Here is a 27,637-nt window from a genome sequence, read left to right as displayed (position 1 = left end):
AACAATTGGAACCAAACCGGTTCAACATCCATCCACGGTCCAATAAATGCCCTCAACATTGAGTCTCTCCCGGATGACCAAGCTTCTCACCCTATCTCTATGGAGAGCCTGGACACCCTGTGGGGAAACTCATTTTGGCCCCTTGTATCTGGGATCTTGTTCTTTCAGTCACAACCCACAGCTCATGACCATAGGTAAGGATAGGAACGTAAATCAACAATTAAATCGAGAGCTTCGCCTTGCGACTAAGCCCCTTCTTCACCACAATGGACCGAGTCAGAAACAATACATTTCAAGCACATAAATTAATAAAAATGTCTGTGCCTGAAAACATTTCAGGCGCAGTAACTAAAATAACACTTCAATACTTCAATAACACAATTATTTCTCATGTCTTTATATTACTGCTTAACATTGTTCTTTATATCATTCATAGAAAAGAACTTGGATTTTTGCTTTTTCATTTCTAAAATTAATTTATTTGAGGTTTTTTTAAATACTTTATTACTTGTAAAATATTATACCTTTATTTTGTACTCCATCCTCTCTGGTTTATTTGTTTTAAATTAATGATTTTCTTAATATTTTATTTCAAACATTTAAAATGACAATACAACAAAAGAGCATAGTTTGACAATTGTCAAAAATTAAACAAACACATTTTACCAATGAAAACAAAACAAGTATGAAATATGCTTTCATTCTCCATAATTAATAATAGCAATGACTACCAAACAAAACCTATTTACAAAATAAAATAAATGCTGTTCGAAATGGAATATGATGAAGCAACTGCTTATCCAGTCCTATCATGATTTACTTCACTTATGACCTTATTAACTCATTATTCGTAAATGCCTTAACAAACATTGTACTTTCAACGACTGTTTTATTATTCCTTAGCAAAAATGAATTTTTATATAACATTTCTTAAATTGACAAATACTTCTACTTTTTAAAAATATTTTCCTCAAGACCATTCTTTAAAAGCACTCCACATATTGAACACATACTTTGGTGTTTCATGCGAGCATAATGTTTAAATTTCAATTCCCCTCTCAAATAATAACCCCCTTCTCTTGCTCTGTACATCATTTTTGTATGTTGCCTAGAAACATTTTACCATTTATCCGATACATTATTTTTCCAGTGTTAAAATCTACCGAACCCCTAACTTAAGTCTGTGTCATTTTAAAAAGTGTTACCGGTGTGTTCAAAGTATCCTATGTGATTTAATATTCTTATGGCTTTTTTTTGCAATGTGCATAATGATTGTATTGCGGTTTTGTAGGAATTACCCGAAACTTCTACACAATAATTCAAATATGGTAATATTAACGAACAATAAAAAATATCCATTGCTTTCTTACCATGTTTTAAGTTTATTTAATTCTTTGGTCACCACCTCCACAAGCTGCTGCAGGTTTTCACCAGTACAGAAAATGTTTGTGTCATCTGCAAATAGTTTTTATTTGTCAAATTTTATTTAATGAAAAATAGCTGTTAAAGTGAATGTTCTTTTTTTATTATTATTATTTTGTTAAATAAATTAACATTTCTTACCACAAACAAAAGTACCAAAAATCGGGACTGTTACTACTGTTATTGATTCCCAGGTGCCGAGATTTGGAATGAGCGTGTGTCCAAATGCGAAAGGTACCCATCCCTACTTGTGAGTAGCAGTGCATGTTGATATTTTCTCGTGAAAAAGGTTGCAAAGATGTTCGCAAACAGTCTGCAAACTTGATGCCATATAATTTTGAACATTTAAATTAGCCCCAAACCCCCCAGATCCAAACCCCCTCCCCCACCCCACCCCCACATCATGATCCTCACCCCCTGGTGATCACATCGAAGTGTCCTTGAACAAGACACTGAACCCCAATTTGCCCCCAGTGGACGTGGCAGCGTCCTGCTAGCCTGAAAATCCAGACTCACTCGCGGCTTTGGTCAACCGCCCTATAAGTTGCAGTTCTGAGGCGGATCAAACTTGAGCTAACATACAGTGGAATGAACCAATGAGCGAAGAGTGGACGTGACGTCAGAAAAGCAACTTTTATTTTTTTATTATTTTTTTGCGGAGACGGAGTAAAAATCCAACATGGCTACTAGACGAAGAGAGACAGTAGTGAATGACTTATGTTGTTGCGGGAAAAACTTGAAGATTGATGGTGTTATGAGTCACTCTGTTTTGATATTTAAACAGCATGATGTTGCTCACAAAGATGACGTCACGCAAATAGAGGAATTTGATTGGCCGGCCTTTTTCGGCCGGTGCCGAATTGCTGTCTATGGACGCCTGTCCAGACCCACTTTCTTTTTCAAGAAAGAGGTGTGGCTTGCTAGAGTAGCACCCTGCATGGCAGTGGTTGACCACTGATGTTTAAATCAGTGAATTTGAGGCATTGGTGCTTTGGTGTAGTTAAAGTGCTATATAAAAAGCAGTCTATTTACTATAATTTTGGTCCCAGTGTGGCCATGCTTCTCACCTTTTTCACCCCTGACCCGTTTTCATGCCCGATCAAGGAAAATAACACTAATTGTTGCACAGCTATTGTATATTCATACAATTTTCAAATATTTAAACTTCATGCCAAAAATTCTACAACAATCGCTTCCAGTGAAATGTTTATATTACCTTAAAAACCTTGATATTCACATTGAAATCAGTGTAATTTAGCGTTTATAGCTTTTTTCTATTGTCTTTGTAGATGGCCCGACTATTCTACCACAAACCCCAATTTGCTATTCTGGATGAGTGCACCAGTGCTGTGAGTGTTGATGTGGAAGACTATATCTACAGCCACTGCAGGATGGTATGATGTATTTTATTACAAACTTCTAATGAAATAGTACTCCTTGCTATTATGTAAACTTAAACAACTCACTGTGGATATAAAAAGTCGACATCTTTAAAACAGGTATAACTGCAACCATGGGAGGGGGGAGGATTATTTTTGTTTATTTACTTGCAAACTTAATGGTTTGAATGGGTAAACAGAAAACCAATATTAAATCATCATAATTTCCAGAGCTGGGCCCTTCCGTTAATCGTCAATTCCCGTTATTGACTTTTGCATATTCCACAAATGCTTTATGACGTGAAGCCTTGCAAAAATACACAGAATGAGAGGGGCTGTCTGTACTCACCCCGATTGACAGAAGTAGATGTGCTTCAGTCTGTGCTCAGTCCGTTATTTTTGAGCAGTTCTAAATATCTCCAAACATTTATACAATAAATTCAGTTGTCTGTAAGAAAACAAATATGCAGTACATAATGCATACATTAAAATTCAATATATGACTTTCACAGATGCTTTTGAAAAGGCCCAGTTTGAGACGTGAAAAATCTGTGGGGTCACCTTTAGCTTTGTTCATATGGCAAGATTTTAAAATTGTCGTCCGACTTCCAGACTGTGAGAGACCCCACACGTGACGAGAATAAATCACGGGAGTAACAGTTCTGTCAGTGTGGTGTGCAGCCACACGGCACAATCAACACATCACACACAAACCAATTTCATTCATGAATATTTCCTGATTAAACGGGAAATCTTGCAAAAAATCTTGAAATTAAACACAAATTCAGAGTAAACAAACATGGAGGACGAGTCGCGATACTTCATGGTTTGTTTTTAACTCATTCACTCCCAGCCATTTTTACAGAAGCAATCCACTTCACTCCCAGCTGTTTTACTGGATTTTGACTGATTTTGCAAGGCCCACAGAATATTGTTCTATTGCTACAAAAACATGGAACCAAAAGAAAGATTAGTCTCTTCTTTCATCAGGAAAAAGGTATATTTCTAACTATTTCCATTTTGCAGCAATTAGCATTAGAATATAGCTAAGTTTCAATATTATTCACAAATCTACTTAGAAATGTAAGTAATGAGCTTTTTTTAAGCCTGGTTGATCTCTTTTGCATTGCTGCCACCTGTTGGCCGTTTGTGTAATAACTACCATTTCTTCAACCGTTCTTTGCAGTTGAGAGGCTGCATCAAAGCCTTGTTTATGCTCTAGTATAAAATGAAACCATAAAAACGTAAGTTGATAAATTCAGAAGTTGTTTAAAGGAAATGATGGATAAGTCTTAACATGTTCATATAAATTCAACTTATTTTATTCTGTAGCACACAATTCTCACAGATCAGTAAAAGGTTCGTATTTTCCTTTGGCTAAGCAAAAACGGGTGATAATGATATGGGTGATTTTTATCAAACAGATCATTGTTATCTCATTTTAACATTTTTGACTTTATTAAATTGGTAAGGAGTCCTGTATTGGCTTTCTTTCGTAGGTGGGCATTACTTTGTTCACCGTCTCTCACAGAAAGTCTCTTTGGAAGCATCATGAGGTAAGCATTGAAAGGAAATCATTTTATCACACCTCCACTTTATTTTTACAGCATTTTTAAACACAGTTCTAACAACAAAGTATTGTATGTTAGATCAAATCAAAAACACAAGTACATTGATACATATTTTCCATCCATCCATTATCTACCGCTTATCCAAGGTCAGGTCGCAGGGTCAGCACCTTTAGCAGGGAAGCCCATATGTCTCTCTCCCCAGCCACTTCAACCAGCACCTCCGGCGGGATCCCAAGGTGTTACCAGGCCAAAAAGGCTAATGCATCTGTCATCTTAGTTTCAGTATAGAATACGTATTAGGCCTAATTGTAGTAAACATTTTCTGTTCATAGCTACTGGCCCTCCACTTAACACAGTTCTAACCAGACTTCTGTGAAAAGTCTACTGTACGCCCAAACACTTATTTGGGGTCATTCCCGACTCTGCATTTCACATGAGCGATTAGCATGCTTAGTTACTCCCCTTTTGCCTTTAATGAAAGCGCTACTTTTAGTTGGGTAGTTTATTTGTCACCATGGAGGAGAGGATCTGCACCACGCAGCTCATTGCTGCTATTACATACGGAGCAAGTTATCTTAGTGCCTCGCGTTCGTTCTCAATCACGGACTGTGTTGTCAACTTGTCAAGCAGCTGCTAAACAAAGTACAGTGTTCCCTCGTTTTCCGTTGGGGTTAGGTTCCAAAAAATACCCACAATAAAGCATGGCTCAGTGGTAGAGTGGTCGTCTCCCAACCTAGAGGTTGTGGGTTCAATCCCATGCCATTGTGACCACGTCAAAGTATCCTAGAGCAAAATACTGAACCCCTGTTGCTCCTGATGCTGCGTCATCAGTAGGTGAATGAGTAGTCAAATGTAAAGCGCTTTGTAAGGAGGAAAAAGCAAATGAAGTACCATTTACAAAACTTTTTAAGGCTCTAAAACCCCTCACCACAGTTTAAACACTTTTCTCGAGGCATTTACATTTTCTCTGGTTGTCAAGTATTGACATAACTTAGATAGCACTCCTACCCACTCAGGTTTTTCCTTTGAGAAAGAAAGAAAAAAAAGCAGTCACAGGTGATGGTGGCATTATGAATGAAAAGCGTGACTGATTGTCACCAAAATGTATGCATATATGTGCTAATGATAGCCTGAAAAATAAATATTAGAACTAAACTCGTAATTTTATTATTATTATTATTATTATTAACACGACCAAAACGTATATGCCTACAAGTTCAGACGTGATAATCATAGTCTGGAAATATTAGAATGGAACTCGCATTATTTGTTATAATATTCGAAAGTGTTAAGCATTATTATTATTTTATTATTAATATAATATGAATGTGCGGCAGCGCTTCCGTCTTAAATATTCTCCAAAATACGGCAAGCTTCATTCTAGTATTTTTAGACTATGATTAACATATTTCTGCACATGTACTCTTTTGGGACAATCAGTCACGGTTTTCATTCATAATGTCACCGAGGACCAATTGCGCACATTAAGGTTTACTGGCTGTGTAACACTCCGCTCCAGTCACTTCTACAAATGTCTTTCTTTCTTCAATGAAGAAACTTTAGATTAGTATCTAAATTATAGCAACTTGACAACACCATACAAATTTTTATAGCACAATTAGACCAGGAAATAAGTCCAAAATGAACAAGGGGTTGCTTGCACATAAACGCGTCACGGACCGCAATGACGTGACTGGACAAAAATGTCCAATAATTACATCTTCTATTAAGAAGGAAATGAAAATAATAATTGTAATCAGTTGTGTGGGTCAATTTGACTAAATTTTTAGGTTAGTCTCAAATGTCGCTTTTACATCGCAAACAAGTTGCAAGTATGTCACAAAATGACAGGGACGACAGCCTCATATTTTGCTAATTCAACATTCGCAACGTTTCGACAATGTTCGCAGTTCAGTGGGATAGGGCCTTTAGGAACTCAGGGCAGATCTGATCCACCCCTGGCCGGGGCTTTGCCACCGAGGAGCTTTTTAACCACCTCGGTGACTTCAACCCCAGAGATAGGAGAGTCCACCTCACAGTCCCCAGACTCTGCTTCCTCAAAGGAAGACGCGTCGGTGGAATTGAGGAGGTCTTCAAAGTATTCTCCCCACTGACTCACAATGTCCAGAGTTGAGGTCAGCAGTGCACCATCTCCACTATACACAGTGGTAATGGTGCACTGCTTCCCCCTCCTCAGACGTCAGATGGTGGACCAGAATTTCCTCCAAGCCATCCGGAAGTCATTTTCAATGACCTCACCGAACTCCTCCCAAGCCCGAGTATTTGCCTTACGCTTTGGGTACCCATCAGCTGCTTCCGGAGTCCCACAGGCCAAAAAGATAGGACTCCTTCTTCAGCTTGACCACTTACCACTGCTATCCAACAGTGGGTTCGAGGGTTGCCGCCATGACAGACAGGCACTGACCACCTTACGGCCATAGCTCAGAGCAACGATGATGACATGTCAAATCGGTAAAATTACCGAATGAACAATACTGAGCTCTTTATAAAGAAAAATAAAAAATACATCAATAAATAAAATAAAAAGATTACTTACTACAAATTTAATGTTCAAATGAAGATCTTAGTTGTCGTAATTCTTCTTGAGGCTGTGCAGTGTTTAACAGTGCCAGAATCATATTTTGTGACAAAATAACAGTGCCATTGTACAGAAGAGGATTAGGGCCAGGGAAGTGAGAGGAAGAAAAAAAAGTTTGGCAGGATTCTCACTTTATTCTCAGAATTCTGACTTTAAAGTGAAAATTCTGACTTTAATCTCAGAATTCTGCCTAACTTTTTTTTTCTCTCTTCGCTGGCCCTAATCTCTTCCGTACCATTGCAAATTGTTACTGATTGTAAAAATATGTGGAGTGCAAAGAAAAATTGAGTAGGGATACTCTGGGGCTGTGGGTGAAAATGTGTCCTTTTCTTATTGAAATAAGACCAATGTGTGAAAACCCTTTAAATATTTCTTTGGCATAAATTCTGTTGTGAAATTTTTATTTATTTTTTCCTTAAAGCGATGTGACTATATATATGTGCCTTTTAACCCTTTTTTGTCAAGTATTACCTGCACATGGATGGCAGAGGAAACTACGAATTCAAACCCATCACAGAGGAAACTGTGGAGTTTGGATCTTGACTGGTGACTCCTCACTGAAATGCACTTCTCGACTAATTCAGTCCAAAATGTGTTGAGGCAGTGCCTATAACTGGGCTAGAACATCTGGTAATGGTGTGTATGTGTGTGTTTTTTTTTCTTGGGTCCTATAATTGTTCATTTGTTAATGTAATTTTAGGAAAAAAATATCTTTCTGTATTGAGAATTTGAATGTTTTACTCGCACACAAAAAATGGCAATGGAATAGAAATGATGGCATCAATAGACAATGATCTCATGAAGCCTTCTAACCATGGTTTGACTAAAGTATTATGTTCCATAGTGAACAGTGTCCAGCCCCCTATTTATGTTGTCTTTAGAAGGATAATTTCTTAGTAAACTGTTTAAATGTTTTCTGCCAGAGTCCTCGCCCATACACAAAAATATGCCTCCACTCTTTGTATGTGAACAACAGTTATGTTGGCTTTAGGATTGACTAGCATGTTCCCATGCTGGCCACTCAAACCCTGAGTCAGCTGAGATGCCACAAAGCAAGAGGTATATAATCAAATAAAGATGGAAAGGTCAGGCCAGAGGTTATGCCATTGTGTTGTTTGTTAGCAGTACTCACTGTTCATCACAATGCTGTCCAGTAATTGCTTCACCGAACCAGGACTAACCGACAGTTGCCAATGCTGCTATGTTGTCTATTTGGGTTTGAAACAAAACCTTTGTAATCTAGGCTCAGTGAGATCAGACTACCACTTGCTCAGATGATGTTGATTTCTCTTCGATTCAACTTCTCTTATATAATTCAGAAGTTGTTGTTGTTGGGTTTTTTGGGGGGGGGGGGGGGGTAAATGCAGGTAATGTCACATGATGATAAGTTTATTTACTTAAATTTAAATATAATTGGCCCATAGGTGCACAATATTGTCTTTACACAAGTTTCTGTAAACTATATAATCTAAATAAACAATGCATAATAATAAACCTGACACCAATGTATTTATTTGTGGCTACGAAGTGACACATTTATGGTATTACAGACCACTGGGTATAACACCAAATTGAACAAAATTGTTGGTCCCCTTTTTGTTTTTTTAAGTAAATAAAAATTGACTACTAAAGGGAAGGGGGGGAAAAACGTGTTACCAACTTTCTTAGTTGGTCGCACCAGCAAGATTTGACAAAATAGATTATTTATTTTGTGTTAATAAAACAAATGTATCATGGGATCTTGCTCAAGAATGAGGGCAGGATGGAGCGGACGTTCAACAGGGAGGTCGGTGCAGCAACTGCGGACTCTGTACCAGTCTGTCATGGTGAAGAAATAGCTGAACTGAAAGGTGAAAGCTCTCCAACTATCGGTTGATCTACGTTCCTAGCTTTTCCTATGTTCACGAGCTGTGGGTCATGACCGAAAGAACAAGATACAAGTGGCCAAAATGAGTAATGGGTGCCATGGCACATGCCCTTTCGGGACTGATGCCTAAAATGCCCCTTGGTCCATTTATTTATTTATCTATTTTATATATTTTTTAAATAGTTTGTGAAAGTAGTTTTGTTGCCTTTCAAAATTAAAATTCAGCAACATAATTTACATAAAACTAATTATTATTACGTTATCCTTGGATTATGTCATACTACGAGACGTGCCCATTCTGCCGCTCGCCATTACACCTGCGTTTGGTAAGTTGGTCTCTCTGTTTGTATTTACGTAGTCTGACTCACAGTAAACAAAAGACAAGGTCATAGAATGCACAAAATTCAAGTAAAACTAATGCCTTTATTTGATAGATCTTGTAGCTATGATCACAGATCATGCTGCGTGCTAGCCTAGCTTCAATTGAAATGTAGTGACACAAGTTGTAATTTGCCTCACAACTACAATGAAGTCTGACATTTGGGCACAGTTGGTTTTAAGGGCGCGGGGAAGATTTCCCCCTTCAGTTTCATAAAGACCACGATCCTTCCCATCCACTTTCGCCGCGGCAAAAATCCTCGGTAAAACTAACGTTCCTCTTCCATTGGGACGGGCATGGAGCTTGTGTAGTGTGTACAAGTTTTGCTTCAACTACTGATGTGTTTAAGGTACACAGAATATGTCTGAATGTATAACTCTTGCTCAGAATTTTAATAAAATCTTCCTGAAGACTCCAACTTGTAGCATGTACTCAATGATAGCTGAATTGAAATATACTTCAAAATATAAGTGGAAATTGCTACGTGATCTTTGTTTTTATTTTAACCAAGAGCTCCTTTTGGGGGGTTTGCGGTCAGAGTATGGTCATTATAAGAAACCGGTAAAAGTGTGTTCATAAATTAGGGGGACAATGAAGAACCAAGAAGAAGAAGAAACAACAATCACAACGTTTTATCAAAAACAAACAATGTAGTTTGTGGCTGTTACAGTAATTGTTGGGTACAGTCCCAATAATGAAATATTAACATCGACACCTGCAGAAAAATAATGAAAGGCATTTGCTCTTACCTGAATCAAGCTAAATGTAAGGTAAGACATTTTTATACTACTTGCACGATAGGAAAATCCTAGTTTTGTTATTCAAAATGTAAATTCCATGTACATTTTACATCGTTTTTATTCATGTAAATTTGTTGTTGATAAATTATTCTCCCTACACAAATGTCAAAACGTTGTTATGGTGATTGGCTTTGGCATTGCAGACAAACAACAGTTTTATTATGTGTGATTTATTGTTTAGCCATTATTTAAATTTTAAATTTTTACTAATGGATACCTCCCCCCAACACACACACACACGTACGCACACTGTAACAATTTCGATTAATCCCGATACAAATCTATAAATTGATTATTGCTTTTTTTTCTTTTACTTTAAATTTAGAAAATACTAATCAGTAAACTTGTACATGTACAATGTAAAAGTTGTATGAAAATGTATTTGAAACCACGCTTATAAGCCACTGTATTTAACAAACAGGTTGCAGTCTGTTTCGTGTTTGAACAGCACTGAAATAAAATATTAAGGCTTAATGTTCCATTAATATAACATTTTTCCATGCTTAAAGTGTGAACCCTAACTCAAAGTAAGACATCTTTTTGAATATTTCCATCAAAAAGTGAAGTTTAAAAATTGATTCGAGAATTGTGCACTGTAATATCACGATATATTGCCTAAACAATTTTTTTTTTTAACACCCATAGTGGATAGTGCAGGCATGTTATCATGTGCCCCTTTTTTTTGCTTTGAGTACCTGCCCCTCTAAAGGTCACTGCACGCCCCTGACTGAGAATAACTTAATGACAATATTTACACAAACTTGTACCATCAATCCATAACTTAAAGGGACTGCAAAAGGAAAAATTAACTTTTTGGAGCTTTTAGCTATGTTAAAATGCTAATTCCTCACCAAAAACATGACCAAAGGTGTGTTTTCCTCCATTCGCCCCTGTATGAGAAATTCTAGGTTATTCTGCCCTCCAAGCACCAGCCCCTCTCAACCTGAGAAAACGAGCTGTTGGCACGGTTTGACGTCATTGCGAGCAGCCCCGCACCGCCTCTGCGGATTAAACGCACGCCCACTTTATTATTAAAGTGTGAATATTTTTAAAAACTATGCTTTTCACCATGCCTATGATTGAGATATTTTAAAGTTTTTAACCCCAAATTATTTTTCTTACACTGTAAATTTTATTTTAGTAATCTCTAAAATGTTAACATGTATTTCTGTACTTTGAAGGTGTCTTTAGTTCTTTTGAGGGTTTTTTTCTTTAAAATATTGTACTTTTAATTATGTAAAGCAGATCGAGTTTCCTTTTTTATGACGTGCTATAGCTGCCTGCCTTAAATTTGTTTTAAATATTTCCACTTTCTGTTCATTACTCTCAGGTTAAATTAGTCTTCAATGATGCACCTTGACTGACATATTTCATGTTCATAATATTAAATCCATATTGAGTTTTATATGATTTTTAGACTCTCACTGTCTACACTCACGACTCCAGTAGGTATCGCTCTACACTTGCTCTCTCTACTCATCGTGCTGTTTACTACAATTCAACATGGGTGGAGGATTAGTATTGCCAATGATATTATTATCATCATCCACTGACAACCATAAGTGAATTATCTTTTTACTTTCGTGTGAATTCAAGCAAAAATGTCCCTCTAAAAAAAGAACTTAACATGCATTGTATTAGACAATATAGCATGGGACTTTCTGCTGTTAGTTTTGCCATGGCCAGAGCTAACTAATTGTTACAACCTGCAGACAGCGATGACGACTTGCTTTCTTTTTCAGAAACTTCCTTCATTATATTCATCATGACTCCTTTTCTCGTAAGTTCAAGTGGAATGGATTGGAATTGGATAACAAAACATGACAAGGCTTTCGCTATCTACAGTACTATTGAAGTGAAGGAAATCAATTGATTTCTGATCATATAAGTAATTAATTACAGTCCATCCGTCACGTTATTTTCCTCAATGCTGCTTGTAGTTGAGCCCCGTAAAATAGGTCTAACGACGCCATTGCCCAAAACTACTGGTGTTGTACAGAGGAAATATCCTAGTTGGGTTTCCATCCACCATGTGAGAATAAAACTGAATGAAAACGCTTGAAATTTTAAGAAGGGCCCAAAGTTTGCAAAAAAGCCGAAACTGATTCGTACTTTGAGAGCACCGTGGTTTGTACTCGTAGAAGAAGAGGGCGGGCTCTGAAGGATTTGGGCGGGCTAAAGCTCAACCTCATTGGTTGAGCGAACGACAATGGGTTGAACTCAAATGATGCCACGTTTTTATCATTAACTCTTTGACCGCCATAAACGTTATAAAACGTTTAGCATAAACCTACGGAAGGGCGCCGAGGACAATAAAAGACGTTCACTATGTTTTTTTGTTGTTTTTTTGGAAACGGGTGGAGGAAAGCCTTGGGCAGCTGTGCTGAAAGTATCAAGCAGATCTGGTTAGTATAATGACTCGTTTTGGCCCCTAGATGGCAGCGATGACTCTCTTTGCACAAGGTTGGATGGGCCGCCCACCGTGGGCGTCAGTAGAAGACGTGAGGCGGAGCTAGAGTGTTGAGGGGACAATGGCTGATGAAGCCACAATGGCAACCGGTTGCAAGCAGCTCACGCATGAGCATTTTTTTCAAAGACGGAAAGCATCGATCAATACTAAAAAGCGCATTGATGTCGACGATGATGATGACTCCGAGCTTGACGCCAAAGTTGGAAGCCTTGACGCGACCGTTATGATCACGTAGTAAGCCTCACCGGCTAAGCGCGGCTAGCGCTGCTAACGCCGGAAAACGCGCACAATAACCGACCGGGTACTTCTACACAATCGGACATTCGATCGGGCGATGGAGAGTTGTCGAAAAGCATCGTGCACATTGATGATGATGGTGAATCCCGAGGTTGATGCCACAGTTGGACGCCACAGTTGGACGCGGCCTTTATTCTCACGTCATAAAGCATCACCGGCTAGCTCTGCTAACGCCGGAGCTGCACATGCGGACATTTTGTCGGACAATGAAGAGTACCCCGAGTCCAATGCATATTCATCGGAGGAGCGGGTACAGTCTGATCACGGAGAAGACACTGGTTCTGGACTACGATGCCACCATGAATGGAGTGGATAAGATGGATCAGAACATCTACCACCCGGTATAGCAACTGAAGGACATGAGGAAGCCAGACGTAACACCACCATAACGTAACCGTAGCATGATCCTGATATTAGACTTGATGGCAACACACACTGCAGTATATACTTGCTATTCCCCAGAAAAAACGGCCTGCAAGAAAGTGGAGCACGCGAAGAGGCAATCTGTTGTGCAAATGCTGTTGCGTCTCCTTGCACGCAGGAGAGTGTTACAAAAAGAAAAACTGTCGTTGAAACATCCACATATTTGTAAATAGCACCACAGTTGCACACATTTGTAAATAGTTTGCCAAATTGTTGTCAAATTGTGACAAGATGAAAGTCCAATCTTTCATTTGGTAGTATGTGTGTTTCCATAGTCCAAACAGAACATTTTCTGTGGACCTTGAAAGATCAGTTAAAATGCTTAAATCGGCTGGCACTGACGGCATCCCTTTTCTGAAAACGTCTGGCAGTCAAAGAGTTAATATGCACAATTCCGAAATTCCAGACAAAGAGTAGCCACACCAGTTTACGTGTCATTTTGGAAGAAGAGGACGTCCCAAGCGTGACAATTTCAACATGGTTCAATTTACAAACACCGTGTGGAACAGCTTAAACGTTGGTTGTGTTAACATTAACATTTTTACTGTTTTACTTTATATTTTAACTGTTTTGAATTTAGTTATAACTGTGTAGATGTAGGTATAATTATGTTAACTCAGTATAGCTCAATGAATAGTGCTGTCGATTGTTTTCTTATCTGTCTCTCTTGCCTGGGAAAGAGGAAGGAAACAGGTTTATTTTCTATATTATCTAAAGGGAGTATAGTTTGTAGGACTTTCTGTTCGGTCAAAGAGAGTCCAAGGACAAGCTGGTATACTGCTGTTTAAGTCTAATCTGATTTTGTACCTTTGGGAACTTGCTGATGGGAGGGGAGAGGGATGTTCCTGTATTCACTGATTTTCATTAAATGTGCTGTGTGCTGGAGGAGGAGACACACTTTGAACAGATCACTGCTTGGGTGACTTCATTTGTGTGATCAGAAGCTTCTGATTAATTACCTTTGCAAAGGGACTTCTTCACAGAGACTCAACTTCAATTTATTGGAACACACAAAGAGTACAATAATATTGTTTACTCTATCAAATGGTGACGCCGACGTTTTGACGATTTACAAGCTGCGGCGTTCCCGGACGGGCGGAATTTCTGCCGCCATATTAATTCCGGTAAGTGGAGATTTTTATCCACGTAGAGAAATTCTGTCTGTTTGGAAGCGCTACAGCCGGTTTTTCGTCTTCTAAATTGTCTAAATTTTTATATGAGGTCTGTGTGAACGAGTTGTAGTTTGATGTCGTTCAATTAATAGAGGGACGCGGAGTCCTTGATTTGGGGTTTTTACTACGACATTGAATTGTACACGTACGTGGGGTGGAGCATGAAGTGACAGAATTGCTGGCCCGGGAAGGTTATGTGCGCGGCTGAAGAAGCCATTGTTTTGGAATACAGGTTGAAGTAGCGTTTTTTTATTTTTGTTTTATTCCGTCTCGCTACGAAGAAATCGCTAGACTATGACATTTATTTTGTGAATTTTGAGGGGACTACGGAGTGACGTGGAGATTTTTTCTTCCACTAAGAATTCTATGGGTCTGTTTTGACAGTTCTTTGGGTCAGGATTACCGTGTGTGATTAATTTTTTCTCTACGGTATATTCGCTAGCAAGTTATTTTAAACGGGCGCCCTGTATAAATTATACAGTATTAAAGGAGACAGGTTGACACAGCGGGGATTGGATTTGTACCGCTGTTTGTGCGATCGATAGGTCACGTGATTCGTTATTTATGTATGTTTAAAGTCTGTTATGTGTGTGCGTTTTTGTGGGCGTCTATGTTGTTCTTGTGAAATTGTTTAACGTTGTTGAATAAATTTAACCTATTGAACTATCATACTATAAGTGAGACGTCACTGCATTGATAAATATTATTACGACTTGAGTAGAATATAAACTGAAGTGGTGAATAATTAAAATAAAAATGGAGGGCGATTTCGACCGTGACACCGAATGGTTTGACCTAAATGTGCTTCCGGTTCATAGTCGGAACTTATGCTTGGATGCACAAGTTAAGAATGCTTCCGAGGTTGTAGTCGGAGCCATGCCCGAAAAACATAGACGAAAAATTAAAAAACTATTAATGGATTGGATAACGGCTAGCTGTGACAAAGGGTGGCTTCCACCATTGACATCCGCAGTTTGTTTGGTAGCTTTGATGAAAGCAGTGGAATTGGCATGCGTGAATAAACAGCTTTCGCTGGACAAAATGGTACGTCAGACTTTTGTATTTTCTTTGAATGGTAGGAGAGTTAGACAAAATCGTAAAAAAGTGGATCAAATGATGAGAAATGCTAGAATGTTGGCTTTGGGCAGTTCCGTTAAAACCGCTCGGGGGGCTTTGATAAATGCTGGTAATGATACAGTGGCTGATTTTGATGCTAAAATAACTTCTCCTCCAGCATCTGCTAAGCAGTTCACGGGTGATTTGTTTGAAGCTATTAACCCGTTTACTAAATTACCGTACAAAACTGCGGTTCAAATGCTGCAGAATTTGCAAGCGCCGATTTTAACGGTAAATGGTGGTAATCTCGATGTGGATTGGAAAAGTGGTAACTGTGATACAAATTCTCGACCAATTCGGTCTACTTTGCAGGCCGCGGCAGACGGCTTAGCAGCTGGCGTAAGCGCTTCTGTGAAACAATTGGAGAGTAAATTAGACGAAATATTGGTAATGAAGGATGACTCGCAGGAAAAATTTAACCAAGCGGGAGCTTTTCAATTGGAACTGACTAGACACGCTGAAGTGCCCCAGGTAGTTCGTAGCAAATGGCGTATGATTCTTTCTCGCTTTGAAAAGGCTGCAAACGACCAATTGACAGAAGAAAACCGCTTATTAAAGGCGGAACGTGACGAATTGTTTCAACGACATGAACGTGACATGACTAATGAAACTTCTAATGCATTGACGAATAGCTATCAAATTGTAGAGATTCAAAAAAACTTAGCTGATCTGATATGTGCTTTTGGGGACGTTATGGGACTACGTGACCTTAGCGCAACCGACAAACTCCCAGAGGCTACTCCTAAAAAGATTGTGACTCGTTCTAAAGTAGGGTTGCAAGCACCCATGTTGACAAAGGTGGACCCGGCCACCGGAAATTCGGCTACGGTATATAAACCTTATTTGCCTTCTGATTTGTGCGAGCTTGTGAAAAAACTTCCCCCGCTGCAGGCGGGGGGGGGGGGGGGGGGGGATTGGCTGCGGTCGTTACAGAGAGAGGTGACTGGGCAGATTTTAACTGCGGGAGATATGCGTGCGCTTTTGACACAAGCTTGTCCTCTGTCTCAACTCGAAGTGTTGATGACAAATTCAGGGATGTCATCTTTGAGTGACGGTGAGGCATTATCACGTGACAATTATTTAATGCTGTTTGAAGCGCTTGGCGGATTGTTCCCACTCCCGGAAGTTGTCATATCTGATTTGATGTTTGCTCCAAAAGTTGACGAGGAGGCCGCGGCGTTCATTGACCGTGCCCTTGTGGACTTTTCTTTAAAGACTGGCCATTTGCCAACTGATTCTGCACTGTATTCGCAAATATTTCGAGCTGCGGTGTTAAAGGGTGTGCCTAAGTCTATTGTGCAGGCTATGGACGCGAATCCGGATTTGCCTGGAACCGACCATGACAGGTGGTTGTCTCATCTTAAACACCATTTGAGAAGGTATGCAAAAGATATCGAATCAAAAAATGAAAAACATATGAATACTGAAAAACAATTGACGATTCTGCAATTGCAAACTTAAAAAAAAAAAAAAAGAGGAGGATTCTGTTCCTCCGGCTTCTACTGGAATGTCATCACCTGATAATGTCATGGGAGAGTGTGTTTTGTATCAGTCAGTGCCTTTTCCTAACCGAGACCAGTGTTTCAGTTGTGGCCGTTCTGGACACTGGGCAAATGCCTGCCGGCAGTTCCCACGTGTGGGAGGCAGGGGGAGGCGTCAACAGAGAAGACGAGACTCCTACCGGCAAAGGGGACGTGACTCACAGGGCCCTTCCACACGCCCGACGGCATCACAACAACAATATCCTCCTGTGCCTTACCAGCAGCTCCTGCCGCCACCTGGTGGACAGTTTCCGCAATGACTGGATCCTGGATTCACATGTCATGGCATGCAGGAGCCAATGATTGACATGACGGTAGGCGGAACTGTTTTATCATTTATGGTAGATACTGGAGCTCGTCATTCTACCATTATGAAGTTGCCACCTGACAGTACGCTCACCACGATTAGTATTTCGCTCGTTGGATTTAAGGGAGAACAGACTGTTCTGCATATGACATCTCCGATACACACACAGTGCTTCTCACAGACTTTTTTGCACGAATTTGTCTATGCTCCGAACTGTCCTGTGAATCTTTTGGGAAGGGATCTTCTCATAAAAACTGCTCCATTGATCCAGTGTGGGCCGGACGGAATTACGCTTCAGTTCCCAGATGGACATACTTATCACTGTAAAGGTGAATCCGCCTCCAACGTCTCCACCCAGTTTGCAGTGATGCCTCAACACGCCATGACATGCACCACTGCTGACATCTACTGGGCAAAGATTGACACTGATTCTTCCGGCTGGAGGGACGCTGAGAATTTTTGGAAACTATGGTCTTCTTGGGTGAGAAATCTAAGATCATATGAGAGGGTTTCTGACTGTATGCACTGCACATTATTCTATGACAGGAGAAGTGATGAGATATACAGTGAAGCTTTCCGTACAGTTGTTGACAACGCCTGGGAGTTGCGTGTAGGTGATCTGTTTGCAGGAAAACCCGGCGTAGCTTTTTCTGTTAATCAGACTGAAGAACAATCTCGATGGTACGAGATGGCGGAGCCACCTGATGAATCTGTGCTGGCATGTCATCCTCATATTTCACTGATGGTGTCATCCCAGCACACGGCGAAAGATTTGGGTCCATTTGCCCTGGCCTGCACAAGAGCAACTGATTGGCAACACTCTATACACACAGATTTACTGTATTCCAAATCTCTTGATGTCTATTGGATTAAATCTGATTTGTTTGCCTCCATGTCTGTTTTAGAACATCAACTTTTGGATCGGCATCATGGGAGGGAGACATCTGACAGCGAGTTTGCTGGTGACATGTTGAAAACCTTGCCTGCTGCACTGTGGTCTACTGACCCGACTGATTTGGGCCTGTGTAATGTTGCTCCAGTGACTTTTGAATTAAAGCATGACCCCGTTTGGGTGCAACAATACAAAATGAAAAATGAAGGGCGACTTGGCATCTCAGTAACAATTGAGGGTTTGCTGAAAGTGGGGGTTCTTTGTAAAATTGATAAGTCTACCTACAATACTCCTATTCTCCCAGTACAAAAGAAAAATACTGGTAAATTTCGAATGGTGCATGATCTCCGAGCTATTAATGCTAAAGTTTTGACACCTGCACTCCCGGTGCCAAATCCGCATTCTGCGCTGTCACAAATTACTCCATTGCATACACATTTCACCTGCATTGATCTTGCAAATGCATTTTTTTGCATCCCTCTTCACCAGTCTATGCAGAAGTATTTCGCATTTACGTGGAATAATGAGTGTTACTCCTAAACCCGGCTACCACAGGGTTTTGTGTTGTCTCCTGGGGTTTTCAATGCTTCCCTTCGACAGCTGCTGTCAACTCTCCAACTTCCTACTGATGTTCTTTTGGTGCAATATGTGGATGTTCTACTCCTAGCTGCACCATCTGAGGAGTCCTGCCTACAAGCTACACAGCTCCTTTTGAGCCACCTGGCTTCGGTGGGCTTGAAGTGCTCCAAAGACAAACTCCAAATTGCCCGACCTCAGGTTTCCTTCTTGGGTCGACTTATATCAAAGCGTGCAACAGGTATTTCCCCGTCACACAAAGATGACATCTTGCATCATCCCAAACCGACAAATGTAAAACAAATGTTGGCTTTTCTGGGTCTGTGTAACTACTCCAGACATCATGTTCCGGATTTTGCGGAACTAACTCATTCTCTCAGACAAGTAGTGAATGAAAAAGGAATGAGAAACCTATCACATGTTCTAAATTGGACACAAGCTGCTGAGAACTCTTTTGTTCTGCTGAAACAGTTTTTGTCATCAGCTGCGGCTCTTGTCGTCCCTGATTACACAAAAATGTTTTTCCTTGATGTTTCTGAAAAATCCAGCAGTGTGCCGGCTGTTCTTTTTCAGAAGGGGGAAGATGGTAATAGACATGTTTGTCTTTATGCATCAACACCTCTTGAGAAATATGAACGTCATCCTCTTTGTGCAGCTTTTGCTTCAGCACTAGCTCGCTTGATTCAGAAAACATCTCATATTGTGCTACATCACCCGCTGACAGTGCGTACATCACATAGTACAGTGTAGTACGTAACCAGCCAAGCATTTACTATGACGAGGACGACAGAGAAAGATTGAATTAGTCCTGACACAACCTCACATTTTGTTTGTACATGAGGGAATTAACATGGCAGAAGGCATGTTGGAGGTACAATCCCACTGCTGCACTTAGCGAATTTTGGAAGAAAACTCACTGAGAAATGACCTTTACGATATCCCAATAAAAGACGCAGAAATGACGTTATTTACGGACGGATGTTGTTTTAAGGGTAATGATGGACTCCAGTCAGGTTTTGCAGTAACACAGATGATTGGAACAACTTTTGACTTGATAGTGGCAGACAGACTCACAGGGCCACAGTCAGCTCAAAGAGCAGAAATAGTGACAGCTGCACTAAAAATAGCAAAAGATAAGACTGTGAACATTTACACTGACTCGGCGTATGCACACATAGTGATACACACAGCCATAAAAGAATGGCAAAGAAATGACTTCATGACTGCTTCAGGGTCACCTATCAAACACCATCAAGACATTTTTGATTTGAAAGATGCCTTGCTACTGCCTAAAGCGGTAGCTGTGATAAAATGTAAAGGACATTCATAAAAGAATGATTTTGTGTCAGAAGGAAATGATTCAGCAGACAAGGCGTCAAAACAAGCAGCGGGCTACAGCCCAACACTTCAATTGATGGTGAGCGAAGGTGAATTAGGAGACGGACAAGAACTAACCACAGAAATAATTAAGCTGTGGCAGGAGAAGGCCAGTCCGGAAGAACAGAGTGGGTGGCTGGCAAAAGGCGGACAAAAGGATGAAGCAGGTATATGGCGGAAAGAAGGTAAATATATCCCATCGCAGAAACAACTAAAAAATCTAATTTCTGAAGCCCATGGACTGTGCCATGTTGGCACAGAGGAAATAATGAGACGATTATGTAACTGGTGGCATCCTTAGATGAGACAAATTGTTAAAAATGAACTGCAGGACTGCAGTGTTTGTAACAAATTTAACAGTAAAATGACATCTAAACCTCCTCCTGGCACTCAAAATCCAATGGATTTTACAGATATGATTAAACCAGTGGAAGGATACCGATATGTGTTGGTAATTGTGGTTTCCTTTTCCGGATGGCCGGAGGCATATCAATGTAAATCTGAAACAGCAGAAGTTGTGGTAAAACATTTGATTAATCATTACATACCATCACATGGGTTTCCCAGGAAAATTAGATCAGACAATGGGACTCATTTCAAAAATAAACATCTACAGGAAGTAGAAAAAGCATTGGGGCTAAGACATACTTTTGGGTCAGTCTATCATCCTCAATCTCAAGGACAGGTTGAGCGAATGAATAGAAATATTAAAGAAAAATTAGCTAAAGCACTGGCCTCGTCAAATTTGAATTGGCTACAAGCCCTTCCTATTGCACTAATGAATGTGCGAATGTCATTAAACTCAGCTAAAGGCTGGACTCCATTTGAAGGTCATTAAAACAGACCAATTCCGGCTCCAAATGCGCCGCTGGAAGAGTCACACATTGAAGAACCTCCAGTACTAAAACAATTAGTATCTACATTCTCTAAGCTAACAAAAAAGTGGCCAGTTGCTCCTTTAGAAATAAATGATTGTGAATATGTGTGGTTGAAGGTGATTAAAAGAAAATGGTTTTCCCCCAGATGGACCGGTCCCCACCGTGTGACAGAAAGGACGTCTTGTGCAGTGCGCTTGCATAAAAAGGGGGACACGTGGCACCACCTGTCATCCACCAGGCCGGCCGGAACACCCGCTGGCTCAGCGATCCGACCTGCGACCACCGGATGACCCGACCTGGGAGCCACGTCAGCTGAATCCGTGCCCGGTTCCGGAGCTGCCGTTTGAGGACATCAGTCACCGAGATTGAGTCAAGTGCTTTTTCCTGGGTAATCATTCCACGAAGAGTCACATTTCCGGGCAGAATAATCCCGGTGACAAATCGAAGGATTTCGGGCAGTCTACCCCGAAATCCTGAAAGAAGAGAAAAACTGACACATTCAACAAAGAACTTCATCACGAGATGGCTTCAAAGCAGGAACACATATCCGTCTGCTGCATCGCGACATTTCTTCTCATATTGACTTGGTATTTCTGCAAGCCCCTTGACACAACTTTGAACGTAACTACAACGTATCGTATTAAGCAAAATATTGATTCTCCATACATTCCCTGGGTCATATTCTGGATTTATGATAACTCAATTGCTGTGACAGTTGCTCCAAACACAAACACTTCTGTTAAAATTCCTATTAAATTCTTGAAGGGATTTAGAAGAAGGAAACAGACTAAAGTGATCTAAACCGCGATCCAGGGCAGATATTTGGTGGTGGTGTGGTGATAACAGAATATTTGATAAGTTGCCTTTAAATACAAAAGGATATTGTGCCCTCATAACCCTTCTCCTGCCAGTACAAATCTACCCCATCTCTGTTGATAACCTTTTACAAATGATTGATAATTGGGAACCAAAATCTTCTCCTTTTTTTCAGAGGACCAAACGACATTCTTGGCAAGAGCAGAATGTCCCCACCTACATTGATGCAATTGGAGTACCAAGAGGTGTGCCAGATGAATACAAATTAACTGATCAAGTACTCTCAGGATTCGAATCTCTAATTTGCTGGTGGTGCACCATTAACAAAAACGTAGATAGAATTAATTATATACATTATAATGTACAAAGGCTAGGAAATTGGACTCAATCTGGCTTTGAGGCTGTACGCGGCCAGTTAGCCGCCACATCTTTGATGACATTCCAAAATCGAATTGCACTAGATATGTTGCTGGCAGAAAAGGGCGGAGTTTGCTCAATGTTTGGAGATCAGTGTTGTACTTTTATTCCTAACAACACTGCACCAGATGGAAGTTTAACCATTGCAATTGAAGGACTGCGAACACTCAATAAGAAAATGAAAGAGTAATCCAGTGTAGATACTTCTGTATGGGATAAATTGGATGACTGTATTTGGCCGCTATAAAGCTTTAGTTTCCTCAATTTTGATATCTGTTGCTGTTTTTACTGCGTTATTAACGACTTGTGGATGTTGTTTAATACCATGTATTCGTTCTCTTTGCCAAAGACTTATTACCACTGCTATTGAAAAACAGGATGTACAAAATAAGTCGTCTTATATGATGGTGGCTTCTGCTAACCCATTCATGTCTTCTATCGCATCCAATAAGGGGGACGAAGATCCTGCTGGTATCTTTCTGTAAAATTTTTTGTTTTGGGCTCTTTTTAGAGCCCAATTGAAGGAATGTTAACATTGTTAACATTTTTACTGTTTTACTTTATATTTTAACTGTTTTGAATTTAGTTATAACTGTGTAGATGTAGGTATAATTATGTTAACTCAGTATAGCTCAATGAATAGTGCTGTCGATTGTTTTCTTATCTGTCTCTCTTGCCTGGGAAAGAGGAAGGTAACAGGTTTCTTTTCTATATTATCTAAAGGGAGCATAGTTTGTAGGACTTTCTGTTCAGTCAAAGAGAGTCCAAGGACAAGCTGGTATACTGCTGTTTAAGTCTAATCTGATTTTGTACCTTTGGGAACTTGCTGATGGGAGGGTAGAGGGATTTTCCTGTATTCACTGATTTTCAATAAATGTGCTGTGTGCTGGAGGAGGAGACACACTTTGAACAGATCACTGCTTGGGTGACTTCATTTGTGTGATCAGAAGCTTCTGATTAATTACCTTTGCAAAGGGACTTCTTCACAGAGACTCAACTTCAATTTATTGGAACATGCAAAGAGTACAATAATATTGTCTACTCTATCAGTTGACATGCAGAGCACTCAAAGTGGGCAGAAAGAAAGAAGTTTTAGTATGAAGGTAAGATTTATTGTACGATCATAGCTTGTAATCCGGTGCTAGCTAGCTCATCTCATGTTGTTAATTGTCACGAAAACTGAACACATTGAAGTCACGATTTTTATTTCAAGATTTGAAGCCTACCACTGTAAACATACGATCAATAGCTTGTACCTGTAAAAATAATAATAATAATAGTCTAAAAATACCTCATAAACTGCTGCTTAGTGCTTAGATGTGAAAATTACTATAGAGCTACAGAACCCTATTGAATGTTTTACAAGATGACCTAAACCTATAACCAAACGTGGACAGTACTCAGCTACTTGTATTTCACTAACATTATATTCAAGTATCTGTAGTCTTACTATCATAATAACTCTTTGACTGCCAGACGTTTTCAGAAAAGGGATGCTGTGAGTGCCAGCCGATTTAAGCATTTTGACTGATCTTTTAAGGCCCAAATGAAAGATTGAACTTTCATCTTTCATTAGAACAAAAAAGTTTGTTTCTACCTTATTCCGTTCTTTAGTAATCAACAATAGAAAATGGTTAGTTTCACCCAAATGCGCTTGTTTTGGACCAAAATACGGAGAAATCAAGCTTTTAGTGAAACGATATTATTTCATGCACTCTAGTGAATTTTACACTTCTTTTTGTCCATGAATGATGCCACAAACACCTAAATAGTGCTTTACTTCTATAAAACACTACCACCAAGAATGAAGTGTTTTTTGATAGCAAAATACGTTTATTTACATTCAACAGTGTAACAATTTGACAACAATTTGACAACAATTTGGCAAACTATTTACAAATGTGTGCAACTGTGGTACTATTTACAATTATGTGGATGTTTCAACGACAGTTTTTCTTTTTGTGTAACCCTCCCCTGCGTGCAAGGAGACGCAACAGGATTTGCACAACAGATCAGTTTCACTGCGATTGCCTCTTCGCGTGCAGAAGCTACACTTTCTTGCCGGCCGTTTTTTCCGGGGAATAGCAAGTATATATACTGCAGTGTGTGTTGCCATCAAGTCTACTATCAGGATCATGCTACGGTTACGTTACGGTGGTGTTACGTCTGGCTTCCTCATGTCCTTCGGTTCCTATACCGGGTGGTAAGAGATGTTCTGATCCATCTTATCCACTCCATTCATGGTGGCATCGTAGTCCAGAACCAGTGTCTTCTCCGTGATCAGACTGTACCCGCTCCTCCGATGAATATGCATCCATCGCCCGATCGAATGTCCGCTTGTGCAGCTCCGCGTTTTCCGGCGTTAGCAGCGCTAGCCGGTGAGGCTTTATGACGAGAGAATAACGGCCGCGTCAATGCTTCCAACTGTGGCGTCAACCTCGGGACATACCATCATCATCATCATCATCATCAATGTGCATTGGTCGATGCTTTTCGACTACTCTCCATCGTCCGATCGAATGTCCGCTTGTGCAGAAGTACCTGGTCGGTTGTGCTGCGCGTTTTCCGGCGTTAGCGTCGCTAGCCGGTGTGAGGCTTACTACGTGATCATAACGGTCGCGTCAAGGCTTCCAACTTTGGCGTCAAGCTCGGAGTCACCATCATCATCATCGTCGACATCAATTCGCTTTTTAGTATTGATCGATGCTTTCCGTCTTTGAAAAAAATGCTCAAGCGTGAGCTGCTTGCAACCGGTCGCCATTGTTGCTTCATCAGCCATTGTTGCTTCATCAGCCATTGTCCCCTAAACACTCTCGTTCCGCCTCACGTCTTCTACTGACGCCCACCCAATCTTGTCCAAAGAGAGTCATCGCTGCCATCTAGGGGCCAAAACGAGTCATTATACTAACTAGATCTGCTTGATACTTTCAGCACAGCTGCCCAAGGCTTTCCTCCACCCGTTTCCAAAAAAACCCCACAAAAAAACATAGTGAACGTCTTTCAACGTCCTCGGCGCCCCTCCGTAGGTTTTTACTAAACGTTATATAACGTTTATGGCAGTCAAAGAGATAAAATGAAAAAACGTTTTTACTGCAAGTGAATCTTTAAGCCGCTACAGGTATTTTAACCTCAACCCTTTATCCTCTGTATTTAATCATTTTATTTTGAATATTACAATTTCTTGATAAATGTCAGTATTTTTGCAATGTATGCTTTGCAAACAGTTTAAAAAAAGACGCTGTTACACTCTTAAACATACACATTTGCCTTCAACACTGAAGCAAAATAAAAATAATGCAAATGGAAATGTTTATGAACAATGTATGTGTTTATCAGTATTACCACTATTTCTGATATTAACTCTTTGACTGCCAGACGTTTTCAGAAAAGGGATGCCGTCAGTGCCAGCCGATTTAAGCATTTTGACTGATCTTTCAAGGTCCACAGAAAATGTTCTGTTTGGACTATGGAAACACACGTACTACCAAATGAAAGATTGGACTTTCATCTTTCATCAGAAAAAAAGAGTTTGTTTCTACCTTATTCCGTTCTTTAGTAATCAACAATAGAAAATGGTTAGTTTGACCCAATTTCGCCTGTTTTGGACCAAAATACGGAGAAATCAAGCTTTTAGTGAAACGATATTATTTCATGCATTCTAGTGAATTTTACACTTCTTTTTGTCCATGAATGATGCCACAAACACCTAAATAGTGCTTTACTTCTATAAAACACTACCACCAAGAATGAAAAAGTGTTTTTTGATAGCAAAATACCTTTATTTACATTCAACAGTGTAACAATTTGACAACAATTTGGCAAACTATTTACAAATGTTTTTCTTTTTGTAACACTCTCCTGCGTGCAAAGAGACGCAACAGCATTTGCACAACAGATTGCCTCTTCGCGTGCGCCACTTTCTTGCAGGCCGTTTTTTTCCGGGGAATAGCAAGTATATACTGCAGTGTGTCATCAAGTCTAATATCAGGATCATGCTACGGTTTCGTTACGTCTCGCTTCCCCGTGTCCTTCAGTTGCTATACCGGGTGGTAGGAGATGTTCTGATCCATTTTATCCACTCCATTCATGGTGGCATCGTAGTCCAGAAACAGTGTCTTCTCCGTGATCAGACTGTACCCGCTCCTCCGATGAATATGCATTGGACTCGGGGTACTCTTCATTGTCCGATCGAATGTCCGCTTGTGCAGCTCCGCGTTTTCCGGCGTTAGCAGCGCTAGCCGGTGAGGCTTTATGACGAGAGAATAACGGCCGCGTCAATGCTTCCAACTCCGGCGTCAACCTCGGGAGTGACCATCATCATCATCATCAATGTGCATTGGTCGATGCTTTTCGACTACTCTCCATCGTCCGATCGAATGTCCGCTTGTGCAGAAGTACCCGGCCGGCTATTGTGCGCGTTTTCCGGCCTTAGCAGCGCTAGCCGCGCTAGCCGCGCTTAGCCGGTGAGGCTTACTACGTGATCGTAAACACGTCAAGGCTTCCAACTTTGGCGTCAAACTCGGAGTCATCATCATCATCATCATCAATCTGCATTGGTCGATGCCAACTCTCCATCGCCCGATCGAATGTCCGCTTGTGCAGAAGTACCCGGCCGGCTATTGTGCGCGTTTTCCGGCCTTAGCAGCGCTAGCCGCGCTTAGCCGGTGAGGCTTACTACGTGATAGTAACAGTCGCGCCAAAGCTTCCAACTTTGGCGTAGAGCTCGGAGTCATCATCGTCGACATCAATGCGCTTTTTAGTATTGATTGATGCTTTCCGTCTTTGAAAAAAATGCTCAAGCGTGAGCTGCTTGTAACCGGTTGCTTGGTCAAGCCATTGTGGCTTGGATCAGCCATTGTCTCCTCAACACTCTAGCTCCGCCTCACGTCTTCTACTGACGCCCACGGTGGGCGGCCCATCCAACCTTGTGCAAAGAGAGTCATCGCTGCCCTCTAGGGGCCAAAATGAGTCTTTGACTAATCATATCTGCCTGATACTTTCAGCACAGCTGCCCAAGGCTTTCCTGCACCCGTTTTTGAAAAAAAAAACAAAAAAACATAGGGGACGTCTTTTAACGTCCTCGGCGCCCTTCCCTAGGTTTATGCTAAACGTTTTATAACGTTTATGGCAGTCAAAGAGTTAAGATGTGACAAAATCGTAGTTTTTTTCTGGCTAACAAGATAAAGTTTAACCGATTACGTATAATGTCAGTGGCTGTGTTTTGATAATGACCCAGCTTGGAAGCTATGATTATGTTTTATTGTATGAATATGCTGACCCAAAACACCTGTTTGCACAGATGCCAGCATGCAGTCAATCAAAGCTACTTCTTGATCCA

At 40.4% G+C, this 27,637-nt stretch overlaps 2 protein-coding genes across 4 annotated transcripts in view; both read left to right on the top strand.

The window, feature by feature from the left end:
* Positions 1-8,300, top strand: part of LOC147155499 (ATP-binding cassette sub-family D member 3-like) — a 110,279-nt gene extending 101,979 nt beyond the window's left edge. The window contains exons 22-25 of one of the 3 annotated variants that reach the window (XR_015092042.1): positions 1,617-1,656; positions 2,712-2,816; positions 4,301-4,357; positions 7,437-7,528. Coding sequence is in view for 1 of the 3 variants with exons in the window: in XM_086065902.1 (XP_085922028.1) it covers positions 2,712-2,816; positions 4,301-4,357; positions 7,437-7,514 (240 nt within the window). In the remaining 2 variants the exon portion in view is untranslated. Of the gene's footprint in view, positions 1-1,616; positions 1,673-2,711; positions 2,817-4,300; positions 4,358-7,436 lie in introns of all 3 variants that reach the window. The other 2 variants (XR_015092041.1, XM_086065902.1) reach the window with 2 other exon arrangements.
* An 8,120-nt stretch (positions 8,301-16,420) lies between these two features.
* On the top strand, positions 16,421-23,292 carry LOC147155498 (uncharacterized). The gene is made up of 2 exons (XM_086066649.1): positions 16,421-20,373; positions 21,212-23,292. Exon 1 carries the CDS (start codon positions 17,324-17,326, stop codon positions 18,773-18,775), a length of 1,452 nt encoding a protein of 483 aa, XP_085922775.1. The 5' UTR covers positions 16,421-17,323; the 3' UTR covers positions 18,776-20,373; positions 21,212-23,292.
* The last annotated feature ends 4,345 nt before the right edge of the window (positions 23,293-27,637 follow it).

This window comes from Leptonotus elevatus, chromosome 21 (genome assembly GCF_054856555.1).
Source record: "Leptonotus elevatus isolate MCC_2025b chromosome 21, RoL_Lele_1.0, whole genome shotgun sequence".
NCBI lineage: Eukaryota > Metazoa > Chordata > Actinopteri > Syngnathiformes > Syngnathidae > Leptonotus > Leptonotus elevatus.
Note: the sequence above shows the minus strand (reverse complement) of the source record. Positions and strands in the feature narration are given on the sequence as shown.